This window comes from Oratosquilla oratoria, chromosome 24 (genome assembly GCF_046742065.1).
Source record: "Oratosquilla oratoria isolate Oo_2021 chromosome 24, ASM4674206v1, whole genome shotgun sequence".
Classification (NCBI taxonomy): Eukaryota; Metazoa; Arthropoda; class Malacostraca; order Stomatopoda; family Squillidae; genus Oratosquilla; species Oratosquilla oratoria.
This window is the reverse complement of record NC_134800.1, coordinates 18,317,110-18,332,109: the sequence shown is the minus strand read 5'-3', so window position 1 is coordinate 18,332,109 and position 15,000 is coordinate 18,317,110. Positions and strand designations below refer to the sequence as shown.

The following is a 15,000-nucleotide window of genomic DNA, read 5'->3' as shown; positions in this document are numbered from 1 at the left end:
ATGAGATGGATGGATGGGGTAAAAGGGGCATTGGGAAAGAGGGGAATGTCCGTTGAGGAAGGAAGGTAGAAGGCAGAAGATAGGGGTGAATGGAGAATGGTTGTGTATGGATGATACTGTGATGCATAGAAGGGAGTGGGTGGGGGATGGTGGGTGAGAGAGTATGTGTAAATGATGTTTTGACGTAGCCCGAAGGGATTTCTCCCTGTCTTCTCTTTTTCTGCAGGAGAGGACATAGACCCGAGGTGGGGGTGGTCTCCGATTAAATGAAGCGGCCTCGCTGTGAATATGCTGTATCTTGCTACATTGACTCTGACCAAAGGCAGTGAGCAAGGTGCAGGGATGACCGGTCATCCAAGAGGAGCCAAGAAAAGTGGGAGGTGAATTGGAGTGGAGTAGATGGGGTTGAAATGGGTGGGAGTGGATTTATGCCTTTGACTTTGGCTACTTTCTTCGTAAAGGGGGAAAAGCCGTTGGTATACACACACACACACACACACACACACACACACACACACACACACACACACACACACACACACACACACACACACACACACACACACACACACACACACACACACACACACACACACACACACACACACACACACACACACACACACATATATATATATATATATATAAATATATATACATATATATATACATATATATATATATATATATATATACATATATATATATATATATGTATACATATACATATATCTACATATATATATGTATATGTATATATGTATATATATATATATATATAACGAAGGTAGCAAGGGAATGGATAATAGATACAATTGGGAAGCACGTACCTGATACGAGAATGGGAATCCCCAAACAGAGCAGCCAGCGGGATGACCTGTCCGAGTTTTCAACTTCGACTGTGTATAATTGTAAAGTTCGAGCTGTTTGTAGACAGCTTACTGAAGAAGTCGGTCGAAACGTATAAGCCAGAAAGGAGTTCCACCCCATCTTCACTTGTTTTTTCCTCCACCCACATTCTCATATATATATATATATATATATATATATATATATATATATATATACATATATATATATGTATACATACATATATATATATATATACATATATATATATATATGTATACATATATGTATATATATATATATGTATATATATACATATACATATACATATATATATGTATATATATATCGTATGTATCATTTATTATCATTATTACTATAATTATTATTATTACTATCGTTATTATTACTATTACTATTATTATTATTATTATTATTATTATTATTATTATTATTATTATTATTATTATTATTATTATTATTATTATTATTATTATTATTATTATCATTATCATTATCATTATTATTATTATTATTATTATTATTATTATTATTATTATTATTATTATTATTATTATTATTATTATTATTATTATTATTTTTATTATTATTATTTTTATTATTATTATTATTATTAATGTTATTATTATCACTATTATTATTATTAATGTTATTATTATTATTATTATTATTATTATTATTATTATTATTATTATTATTATTATTATTATTATTATTATTATTATTATTATTATCAGTGTTATTATTATTATTACTATTATTATTATTATTATTATTATTTTTTATTATTATTATTTTTATTATTATTATTACTATTAATATAATTATTACTATTATTATTATCATTATCATTATTATTATTATTGTTATTATTATTATTATTATTATTATTATTATTATCATTATTATTATTATTATTATTATTATTATTATTATTTTATTTATTTATTTTTACTTATTTATTCATTTATTTATTTTTACTTTTTTTAACATAATTATTATTTTCAATGGCTCTTTTCTTACTTTTAAAAGCTACAGTTTGTCGAGCTATTTTGCTGTTTCACAGCATTCAAGGAATGTCACCAGTACCGTATCCGTGTACCCTCTTTGTTTTGATATCTACTTTATTCTATCATTACCTTTGTACATTTTAGAACAATCTAAATTACATGTATAGGTACGGGTTTTTCCTTTTGTTGTTTCAGAGAGTGTGGATACTCGGCACTACATTCAACAGTGTCAACTGCCTCATGCAGAGCTATACGAGGGTCAGCGTGGGCCCGGCGAGTGAGCTCCGCCAAGGAGTATACTCAGGGGATATTGCGTTATAGTATCTTAATCATACTCGGACAGTTCCGACTCGGTTTACGTAAGAATGAATGTGATATTTGCTACCATTTGTTGGACACCGATATAGGGATTTTGTAGCGCAACTATTGTGTGCGTAGTAAAGCATAATACGACGCTATTTCCTAGTAGCATTCGCATAATCTATGCATGTTATAATAGACTGGTCCTTCACAGTTGATTCACCGGGGGCGATTGTACGTTTTGCCGTTGTCCTCGTACTCGGATTATGATCTTATTTCCGGAGCTCCTTTTGAGCTTTTTGGGGGCGAATTCGCTCCCGTGTATTTTTTCTCTGGTTAGAGGTTATTAGAAGTGTTTACGCGGTTGGTATTATGTCGAAATTTGTGATACTGTATTCCATTTTCTCTTTATTTGCATAGTAATTATTTCTACTTTAGTAGTTTCTGTGAGTGTTTAGTGTCTTTGTGTGTGTGTTATGAAGTCTGAAGACTGGTAATATGCTTTAAGATGAGAGTTAGCTTCTATATGTGTATAGTTTATATGTGCAATAACTGCCGCAACTGCGCATGATAGTTTGTGATTCAGTTATTATATTTTTGTTGTATGTTAAGGTGTGATTTGTATTGGGATGTTTTTGGCTAAGGGTTTCAGAGTGTGCAGATATGGGGTCTAGCGTTTTTGTGTGCTATTTAGTGTTTGCAAGTGTTATGCATTGAACGTTGACTCGTGAATGGTAATTGTTGCATTTGCGAAATGTTCTTGTGTGATATGCATGTGCATTTAGAGAGCATATGAGGGATTGGGTTTATTTCATATATATATATATATATATATATGTTTGGGTTAAATTTAATGGCAAGATTATTATTGCAAAGTTTTTTATCTGCCTTTTCTCTTTCTCTGAGAATCTTTTTCCCTTCCACGGGAAGTTGTCTTATAATGTCACCATATGACATTGTTTTGTAAGTTACTTTGGGCAGAAACTCTAATAGAAAACACAGAAGTGCTGGCAACAAACCAAGACCATAGAAGACTACCTATCCTCGAGGCTCTCTTTATTAAAGAAACATCTCCCAATCTTAATATACAAACTAGGGATTTAGAGGCCCTCCCTAGCGTAAGGAGATCTCAGCTCCCTGAAATAAGGCACAATACTGATGACGTCACACAACAGCCGACCAATCAGGAAGTAGAATAGTTCGGGAGTCCCAGTCCAGCCCACTAGCCAATCAGAAGCCTCAAAAATGAAATATCAGACCAATACTAATAGTATATAAACACAAAAATTCAATCAGATATTCACACTCTAGCCACTGATGAAGCACTAAGTAGTGTGAAAACGCGTTCTGGCCAGTTTTTCACTTTGGTAAAGCCATGCCCAAAGTAACTTACAAAACAATGTCATATGGTGACATTATAAGACAACTTCCCGTGGAAGGGAAAAAGATTCTCAGAGAAAGAGAAAAGACAGATAAAAAACTCTGCAATAATAATCTTGCCATTAAATTTAACCAAACATGCTTGAGAGAAAATCTCCTGCCCATATACACAATGAATATATATATATATATACACACAAATGCGAATATCGGTATGAAAGTAATTGAAGTATTGTGAAAGAGTAAACATTAATCCTGTTCCGGAGACCAGTTCCCGGCCCAATGTGGGCACACCTTTAGGTAGATGCGGGGCTTTGTTCCACTCTAGATGCTGGCTGGTTAGATGGACGGGTTTGCCCTCTCATCGTCTCGATATCACCTCTTCGTCTCCAGTGAAGGGTCAGGTCAGGAAGTTCTTTGAAGGACTGGCATAACCAGCAAGCATGAAGGGCCCCCATTTCAAGTGACAAAGCACTTTGATTCTATCAAATCCCCATTATTTACAATGGCTCCACCAATCACAAAAGTACTACTTGTGAGGGAAAAGCTAGAGAAAAGACAAGAGGAAATGGCTAGTCCACTTTATGAAGAAAAAAAAGAAAGGTCAGTAGTTCTAGCTTTATAAATCCCTGGTTACGTCCTCAATCGTCTTGGGCCCCCAAGACACCTGGGCCTCGGGTACTGCCCCCCTCCCTGCCCCCCCTCTTGTCGGACCTGGACGTCTGGGCATAACCCATGTCCCTACTTGCTCAATTGTCGACAATTATCGAAGAGGACTAAAAAGTAAATCTTCAAGTCGCTTGTGCTCCTTCTCTTGACGTATGAATATAAAACATGGACATCGACTGCCAGCTTGAAGAGGCATACCATCGGCTTTGCTAACCAAATATCTTCGGAAAATTATGACGTAGTACTGGTATGTTTTTGTATGAAACCAGTGACTGCTCTGCAAGGCTCAATCGGTTAAGTTTTCACGTTCGTCACGCTATTTCTTAAAACTGATCTAGTTGCCTACGACACTCAAGAATAATACAAAAAATAGATTCTATCAAATTAGATTCCAGCAAAGCAGCAAGGTCTGCGAGTATCTCCCGTAACATAATATGTTTTCTCATACCCGTCGTACCATTTCTTGTAACCGATAAAGTCGTGTCTAAGTCATACAAAGCTCTAGAGTTTGTTTTATTAAGCCTCAGGACCAAGATTCAGTCGACTTATGAACAACTATAATTTATTTGAATATTAAAAACATTTTCGTTTGAGTAAAAACGACTTCGGTTACAATGATAATGGCGTCATGAACTCAGGTGTTGTGCTTTATTTTGAATGATTACAACGAATATGGCAATATGGGCGCTGAGATTGACCAGTAAGACTGATGACGTCATGTCGACTCCTCTTACCTGTGGGGCCTCTCTAACCGGTGTCCACCCAAGACTGGATAAGGAGACCCTGACGTGTTGGAAACAAATACTCCAGTCATTCTAGCGGGCAGTACAGTGCTTTTGCATACAAATATGTAATTGCGTTAGGAACTGGTTTCTTGTATCTTCCATTGAGATTTGCCATTGGGTATATAAAGGAATAAAACGGGAAAAATTAACTTAGACATGGCAACTGCTTTTGTCCCCTGTTACCAATTGTTGACTGTTACCAAATACTGTTACCAAACGGCTTGAATATTACTATTCGCATAGTTACATTAGAGATAAAAAGGTTGTTAGGAATCACATTGGTCCACTATTATCTGCTGACGGTCAACTTGAATATTCAAATGAAGGAATGTGTGATATTTTAAACAATTATTTTAACTCATTTTTCGTAAACGAAACACCTCAAAGTGAACTCCAAACTGAAACCTGTGAAAAGTCTAGGGTAAACTTACTCACTACGGTAAATATAACAAAAGAAAAAATTAAAAGGTGTATAGAGAAACTCAAAGTTAATATAACATTAGGACCTGACGGTTGGCATCCAAGAATCTTAAAGGAAATGAAAAATGAGATTGTTGTTCCATTAGAAATTATTTTCAAGAAATCCATCATATCCGGAGATGTCCCAAGAGAATGGAAACTAGCTAACGTTATTCCCATATTCAAAAAAGGTGACAAAAAGAAACCAAATAACTATAGGCCTATAAGTTTGACTTCAATCGTAGGAAAAATTATGGAAACTATCATCAGAAATGCCATCGAACATTATTTAGAAAGTAACTGTTTGATAAATGATAGCCAGCATGGTTTCAGACGGAAACGTTCTTGCGTAACTTACTCGAATTCTACAACACAGTTATCTCGAATAATGACAAAAGAAATAATATGAATTTAATATATCTAGACTTTGCAAAAGCTTTTGATACCGTCCCCCACGAAAGACTACTTACTAAATTAGCTTCACACGGAATAAGTGGTAGCCTTAGGTTGGACTAGTAATTGGTTGAATGATCAAAAACAGAATTGTTTTAAATGAAAAAACTTCTGGATGGAAAAATGTTACAAGTGGAGATCCTCAGAGTTCCGTTCTTGAGCCACTTCTATTCATAGTATATATAAATGATATAGACCATGGACTAAAATCTACTGTTTCCAAATTTGCTGATGATACAAAACTGTGCGGAATGGGAAATGATCACTTTAACCAATTAGATATTCAAGAAGATTTAGATAAATTACAGCAATGGTCTGAAAAGTGGCTAATGAAATTTAACACAAGTAAATGCAAGGTAATGTACATAGGTAAAAATAACAGTGAGTACGATTGCAAGTTATTTGAAAATTTGTTAACGAAAATGGATAGTGAAAAGGATTTCGGAGTAATTATCAATAACGATCTCTAATCATCCAAGCAGTACATTTCAGCCTCTGAGAAAGCAAATAAGATCCTAGGACTGATTGCACAATCTTTTGACTTCAAAAGTCTATCTCTAATTAACAAGCTATATAAATCGTTAGTTCGTCCACATTTGGAATATGCTGTTTCCGTATGGTCACCGAATCTCATCAAAAGGCATTGACAGACTGGAAAAAGTACAACGGCGAGCCACAAAACTGATTCCAAATATCAAAAATAAATCATACGAAAATCGACTAAAACATACGAATCTGTTTTCCTTAAAAAAACGTAGACTCAGAGGTGACTTGATACAGATCTTTAAGATTCTAAAGGGAATTGACAACATCAAAAGTGACAAAATTTTCACACTGAATGAGGATCAGACAAGAAACAATGGTCTCAAACTGTCAGGAAATAGATTTAATTTGGCAGTGGTTAGAAACAACTTCGCCAACCGTGTAGTTAATGAGTGGAATAAACTTCCTGCAGAGGCAGTGCAATGTAGTTCAGTTCGAAGCTTTAAGAATCATTTAAACACCTAAGCAAGATGCTGTAATGACTATCATTTATTTTATCTTATTTGTTTATTCATTTTGTTGTCATTTGTCCGTTTGTTTATCATCATTTGCTTGATTCTCATTCGTTATTAGTTATATGTCAATTTATTATTATTTACTATTTACCTGTTTGTTTATTAACTATACCTATGTATCTATTTAAGTATTTCATTTATCAATTACATTATTATAGTTTTTATTTATTAATTTATTTGCCATTATGATTTTTTCGCATCCAGCCTAGATATGGACCAAAAGGTCTCCTGTCGGCATGCTCCGCCTTTGTAATCCTTTTGTAATCCTTTGTAATATACCTGCTATCGATGATATTACTAAGTCATTATCAAAAGCACATTTACGTCATGCATTATGAACTATAGAACTACTACACATGTTTTGAAACATGTCTGAAGTAAATCTATTTTGGGCTTGGAAGTCTTTCTACTATAAATCCCAGTAAGGTTTAGGATGAAAATAAATTTCATATTATCCTGTGCTTTGAAAAAAAAAATCTGTCTCATCAAAGTGAATAATACAGAAATTGTTGGAGCAAGAATTTGTTTAACATTCTGTTTTAAGCTTTGGTTAGGCTGGCTAGAAAAATTGTCATGAACAGATGTAAACGAATGTGAGAATGATATATAGCCTATAGTCACCTCTTGTCTTTGACTAATATGTAATATGCCTTTCTTCCCCAGAGATTATGTTCACTGGTGAGTTATCTCGCCTATGTATAAAATTGTAATTTGTAATTGAGTGATTTAATGTTTGATAAAAAAAAATAATGTTTAATAAAAAAAAAAAAAATACAAAAGCGAGCAAGTGGGTCTGCCCCACACCTATTATAACTCTTCCTTCCATTTCATTCTTTCCTTACACTAACCCTCCAAATCCACCCCTCCCCTCTCCTCCATCTTACCTATCCTGCCCTGTACTGTACTGATGGAAAGTGAAAAATTAAAAATTAAAATTCCTCTTTTAACAATCTGTTACCGGTAAATACTTCTAGTAGGTGCTCAAAAGTAGCAACAATGGTCCAACAGCAGCAGCTATTGCAAATACCATATATAAGGAATGACAAATCCCAGCGAGTGAGAACGTTGGTGAATGAACAGAATGAAAATACCATGAGTACATTTTAATAAATTATATAACGTGCCCATACATTTGGTGTTGGTACACGACATTTAGTTTCTTCTTTTACCTTTTGGACGTTTGCGTTGTATCGTAACTTGATATGAAACTATCGTACTTTGTTTATGATATCTGCTGGGAATGTTTTGAACTTTTCACTATCAAATGAAGGAAAATGAACTTTACTTTTTCCTGTAGGCTTGGTTTTGTGTCCTTGTCTTATAGTATCTAATTGGTCGACATAGCTATTTCTGTCTATGTAATCTTATTCCCTTCTGAATTTTGTAAAGTGTTTTTAAATCACCTCTTTCTCTTAAAATATAATAATCCAGAAGTTGCCATATTGATGTAAATTGTTATTTCGTTTCGAAGAGTAACTGATGTTTCAAGGTATTTGATATAAAAAACATGGACATCACTAAGTTTATTATTACTTCTAGGTTATAACAACGCTGAATATATTTTCCTATATTACAAAAATATTTACACCATAAATATAGAGTTCTCCAATAATAAATAATCTCTAATTTTTTTAAATACATTATTTCAAATGTTGCTTATTTTAGTCAAATTTGCAGATTCGTCTTATTCTATCCAAGACATCTACCAAAGACTATTATTGATATATATATATGTGTGTGTGTACTGCTTAAATCAGTGGAATACAATTTCCACCATTGAACATAGGGTAATACAACATATTCACCTTCAATGCATGAAAAGTGAATTCGTTATTTGTAAATATACAGTTACTATAGCACTTTACTGCTAAGTCGCACCCACTGTTGTACTCCCATAACTATAAATAAGTTGACGTAATTCTCAGATATATGCGATCCGTGCAATAGATATTGCACAAACCTCTTCGATGCATCATCTGCACTACATAATCACTGTATTGCGGTGCATTGGCAGTTACACTGTGCGTGTTTCTGTAGAATATTAAGCACAACATTTTATGGAGTACCTCATCACATTAACCTTTTCACTGCGCATTCCATTGCGCATTCACATGATTAAGTATCTGTTGGAGTCGAGGCCACCCATGCAGTGCCTTTCCGTCTGTTGTGGACAAGAACAGTGTAGGACTGTTCTCTGACCCCATGATGTCATACACAAGTACAGAAAACCCAGAGAATAGCACAAAGCTGAATAGGCTGACTTAATACTCTCCGTCAACAGTTACTTCTGTTAATTATATATATATATATATATATATATATATATATATATGTACACACATATATATATATATATATATATATATATATATACACATATATATGCAGAGTCCACTAGGAAGAGGAAAAACACACGGAGTCCGAGCGCTTTCGTGATATATTCACATTAACTGTATTCTTTGATAATGTGAATATATCACGAAAGTGAAATTTGTGCATATATGTATATATATATATATATGTGTGTGTGTGTGTGTGTGTGTGTGTGTGTGTGTGTGTGTGTGTGTGTGTGTGTGTGTTAGACCCTTCAGCAACATGGCACATGTAATGAATTTTCCTTCTGCAAACTCAAAGCGATTTCATCAAAAAGTTATGAGACCTTGGTCTGACTTGAAATTCTTTCAGCTGTCAGAAGCTTAATTTCAGATTTTATGATAACGGTCGTCTGAAGTTTGCAGCAACAGAATATGTAGAGGAGTAGTGAAGGAGTGGAAATGTCTATTGAGAAGTACCCTTGAGGTACCTGCTATGGAAGTTACTTGCCTTCACGAAGGCATTGGGCTGAAATCGTATGACAGTATTGTCCTACTCCTATTACGTCATGACCTCCTAACCCCAATAACACTGTTATGTCAAGAGCATTCTGAGGTACATCGTTCGACTTTATAAAGTCATTAAGTATGGCATATTTCTATGTTCTTGTCAACACTGGGTTCATGCCTCCAATCCAAGAAGTACATTGGCGTCCTTGTGTAATTTGCTCCATTTGTTTCAATATAGTGTCCCTAAGAACGTGTAAGGCCCACAAGCGTTCGCAACCTGAATACATACTGAACACAAATTGTAACATTTGTGAATGCACTAGTGGTAAAGGACGCACGTGTATCACATATGTAGCTAGAAGTGTTGTGCCTCAAGGAGCGGAGTTTGCGCCACCAGTACAGCCGCGCAACTCACTATCGAACAATTCGTAGTCGAGTCTTTGGCTTAATCCAGCGTCTCTCAACCAGGGTTCCGCGAGAACAAGTGAGATAAACTAATGTACTTTTGATTTTTCTTTTATCTAATTTCATATATGTAATATAATCAAACACGCACGCACATATTCTTGGTTATTGTAATAATGTAATATAGACATCATCCTATCTAACCTATTATTACGATGAAAATGAAATGAGAAAGATATGGTATATGTTGTTGTTTTTTTATGCGCAGGGGTTCCTTGAGACATGCAATTCATTTTAAAGGTTACGCAAGGGTAAAAAGGTTGAGAAACACTGGCTTAGTCGGTAGAGTGCTGGACTCGACGCAGGCATGGGGGTAGGTTAAAAAATTGGCGGCCACGTGCTGTCACTACAAGTTAGCTCCGCAAGTATATTCATTTTCATAACAATTTGTATTCAGCTTTGGAGCGCTTGTGACTCTTATGCGTCCATACGGCCATCATTTGGAAACAAGGGGAAGGATTTACAGAGGGGAGCCAACGTACCTCCTAGGCGGGACATGCTTACCCATCTTCCCTTACAACAGCCGTCTACATCTGGCTATGCTTTCCAAAAGCAATGAAATTTTGTTTCTTGTTAATGAATCATTACTCTTTCGATGTGAGATTGTGGCATGACCGTGGCGCTCATGTTGAATAGGAGACTAGGAGACGGGACCCTACGAGCTTTGCTCCTTTCCTGTATAGTGCAATTAGACAAATACAGGGTAGACAAATGTAAGGACATGTTCAGGAACAACTCTGTGGTCTTCAACGACGGGAAACGCCTCGAATGGATTCTCAAGTAAACATATTCCACGCCCAAGCAGTTGTTATCTTCTTGACAAGGAGACTGGGGATAACACTGCTTTCGTGGATGCTGGACGGACATTCTTTCGGGTGCTAAGACGAAGAGAAGCTTCTGGTAAACAGCGCTGAACTGCGATCAAAGAGACCTTGCTGAAGCCGGGACCTCCTCTGAGCTACACGATGAAATCGTTTGGTATCTGGCATAGTAGAGGTCCTTGGTATATTGATGTAGACAGACAGAATTTATGAAGCACTGTTTTGTAGGGAGCCAACATTGATTTATAAGGCTGTCCTAGTTCTATGGACTACAGTACATCGATCCAGAACGTGCTAGCTAAGAGTCATAACTCTACATAGAAACAGGGAAAGATGTGTGACCTTGAAACAGAAAGATAGTATTCAAAGTAAAATGCACACTAACATTGAGGGAAAGTAGTAAAAAATGGAGAAAAATAATTTATAGAAACTCAAAGCGTGTATGCGAGTTACTGGGACGATACAGAGAAGCTTCCCACAAAGTTCATCAGAATGAGATTCACTTTTTTCTTTGAAAGAAAATTGGTACCAATCACTATTAATGACTGTGTAACACATTCTGAACTATCCTATTGATATCAGTATGGAAAGATTACAAGGTTACACATTAACATCCTTACATTTTCCTCCCACACAGAAAACCGATCAAGAAGGTTCTTGGTGGTTAGCTAGTCGAAGTGGGAAGTTTTTGTTTAAAGAGATTTGAAACCTCAGATTAGATGGGAAAAATGCATTTTCTTGTTCCCACTCAAGATAAATGATAAACACACGGAATCTTGCAAATAATCTGGAGTTCATATCTCCTTTGTACATCTGGCGCACATCACATCACATCACATTGGAATGTCCTGTCATTCATCACTGTACATATCTCGATACTTACATGTAGAGTTTCTTGATTAATTATGTGACTTGTGCAGATATCGTCCTGTGGAACGTCACTGTGCATATTAGCATTTACATCACACGTATAGGAAGGCACTTGCGCAAACTTGGGCACTTGTATCACACGTCTTTCCTCAACAGGAATCTTGCTCCAGGGCATCTGGAGCGTTGTGGCACTTTTGTGGACATTTCTGAAGCCAGATTCCTGAGTCACAACCCTCAGGGGTTCTGATTACACTGACATTTCATAATCACCACTATAAACTTTATATATATATATATATATATATATATATATATATATATATATATATATGTATATATATATATATATATATTCTTCATTACTTTGTGGTCACATGCAGTAAATTGTAGCCTCGTTGGCCAGTTCGATGAAGCTACCATCAAACCAGGTAGCCCAGAGAAAGTCATCACCCAAAATGAAATTGAAAGTTTGCTCAAGTAAGTAACAAGCCGAGCGTCGGAGTTCGTGGAAGAGCCTGCATGGTATGGTAGTTCGAGAAAGAAATGGTATGCAAAGTCAAGCAAGAACTTATAGGATATAGGAGTTGCAGAGAGCACGTAATGGTCAATGTAAATTGTGAGGAAGGACCAACAGGATATAGAAGTTTGAACAAATGTAAAGCATAGGAGTTCAAAGAATGAATATGTGTCGGCGAATTGAACATAAGGAGCAGAATACAATATGTCAAGAAGAACTCAAGGAAGAAATGTGGAGTTCCTCAGGGTATATAAAATGAATGTAGAGACTGAAGAAGGCTTTTGGAGTTCTCGAGTCTGAGAAGAGACTTCAAAATATACTGGTAAAGAGAAGAACTTTTGAATTCCCCAAAAAGAGAGAGAGAGAGAGAGAGAGAGAGAGAGAGAGAGAGAGAGAGAGAGAGAGAGAGAGAGAGAGAGAGAGAGAGAGAGAGAGAGAGAGAGAGAGAGAGAGAGAGAGAGAGAGAGGAACGACCTCGAAACTTCAGAGACCCAAAGAGAACTTCTAAGTTTCAGAATTCGGGTAGGGTGGGTCTCACCTTAGTGGGGAACTTGGGGGCAATTCTCTACATTATTCTTATATGAAAAAGACATAGTGTGTTATTGTCCCCCTCCCGTTTTTTTAAGCAGTGCAATTCTTAATATGTTGCATTATATCACTGTATTATAAGCTCGTCTGAAGCAAGCTTTAAGAAAACTAAAAGTAGAAAGTATAATTTGGATAGTACTCATTCTCTCAGTCAAAATAACCCACCAATGAAAAATTGGATATCAAGTTCATGATTATCATCTGCACTTAAGTCGAAAGAGGATTTTCTATGTCTCTGAATCTAAGGAGGAACTTCAAGAGGCTTTTAAGTCCTTCTTTGGGCTTGAAATTTGGGCCGTGGTCTAAGAAGGCATTCAAGTCTCCAAGAACGAGGAGGCACATCGAGGCTCCCGATATCGAAGAGGAAATTTGAGTATTTGGTCTCATGTCTTTCTTGAGAAAGTACGAAAAACAACCTCCTTGGGCCCAACTTCGGCCTTCAGGATTCAGGGACTCAAAGAGCATAAGAGTGTAAGAAAGGGTTGTGTCTGTGAGCAAAAGAAGCGACCTGTGGGATGCATCTAGTGGCCCCGCCAATTTCGTGAGGTTCGTCCGACATTTTGTTTTTTTAGGAGCCAGGGTTTTTTATTCATTTTAAGGTAAGATTCGAAACATAACTGGGTTTTCGATCATTCCAGAGGTCTGCCACTCCTCATTGCGGCGCATCACTGCACTCAATCTTCCTTAAGTTTCCATAAGGAAGGGTTCGAAGCATTTCACACTGGGCTAGCTTTTTTCCGGCTGTTCGAGCAGATTTGCAGCTCGCTGCTTTCGAGAAGTAATCTGATATGCTGAAAGAAAATAATTTTCCTCCAGCATATCAAGTGGTATTCTATGTATTTTTTGTTGAGAAAACAAAATATATATGAAAGTGACAGTTACCGGCAAGTCTATCGAAGTAAACATCACAAGTGAGGACGAAGGATTCTTTATTAGCAAAACGTCTCGCTTGTTATTGCAGCCTTTTCAAGTACATAGTCGTAATACACATGACTGAGATTAGATAAGTCATGTGTACATTATATACTTTAAAAAAAAGCTGTAACAAGGGATACGTCGTATTAATAACTTCACGTGGTGTTTATTTCGATAAAACAAAATAGTTTGCCACAGTGATTTTACGGCGGGAAAAATGCTAGAGGCGGGGAGTATCACCGATTAGTTGGAGGTTGGAGAAAAAATAGCCCGGTGTGATAGCCCCATAAGAGGACTCGTGCGCCGAAGTCTAGAGGCAAGAGACTAAGATTCACTGGTTCGACTCCTCTGGTCAGAGTCGGTAATCGACAAATGGTCAACAGACATGGGGCAATTTGGAACTTTACAGAGGAACTGTAGGTGACTGAGGGGGATGTAATGTTTTAATGGAGGCGTTTGCACTCCACATGGAGTTCATGATTTGATTCTCCCAAGAACGAGCGAACACCCGTCAAGGAAACATCAAGGCTTTGTTTTCGAATAAGGAACTCCTGGCAGTCATCAAGGTCTTTGCAAATCTTCGGGCGAAGTCGAGGTTACTGGAGAAGACCGCAGACTCTCTGAAGGGGTCTCCAGTCTTCGGAAAAGACGTGTGTTTCGAGGTCAAAGGAAGAAGAAGTACAAGTCTCGAACTTTTTTTGGAGGGAATGTCTTTAGAGCGAGGTGCAGACTTCGAGGTTTTCGAAGGAAATGCGACTCTCGAGGTTTTTCGAGGTCTTCCTGGGTGACGCAGTGCTCGGGAATTTCAAAGTCCGGGTCTCGTGGTCATTGTCGAAGTGAAAAAGTCATTGAAGTCATCGATGAAAAAAATATATATATATACTGTTTTCTTTACGGGGAAAGGAATTCTCTAAGAGTCAAGGTCGTTGTTTTTTTGTTTTTGTTTTTCTTCGTCGATGTTGAAACACTAGGGGTAGGTGATTTTGCCTTTGCATCGACACGTAGCCCTGCAGTTTCG

At 36.4% G+C, this 15,000-nt stretch overlaps 1 protein-coding gene across 3 annotated transcripts in view; it reads right to left on the bottom strand.

Annotated features, from left to right (window-relative positions):
• Positions 1-8,494: 8,494 nt before the first annotated feature.
• Positions 8,495-15,000, bottom strand: part of LOC143038508 (cysteine-rich secretory protein 2-like) — a 102,616-nt gene continuing 96,110 nt past the window's right edge. For all 3 annotated transcript variants that reach the window (XM_076207769.1, XM_076207768.1, XM_076207770.1), the window contains exon 6: positions 8,495-15,000. This exon is cut by the window's right edge and continues 199 nt beyond it. In XM_076207769.1, the coding sequence (XP_076063884.1) occupies positions 14,950-15,000 (51 nt within the window). In that variant the 3' untranslated portion in view covers positions 8,495-14,949.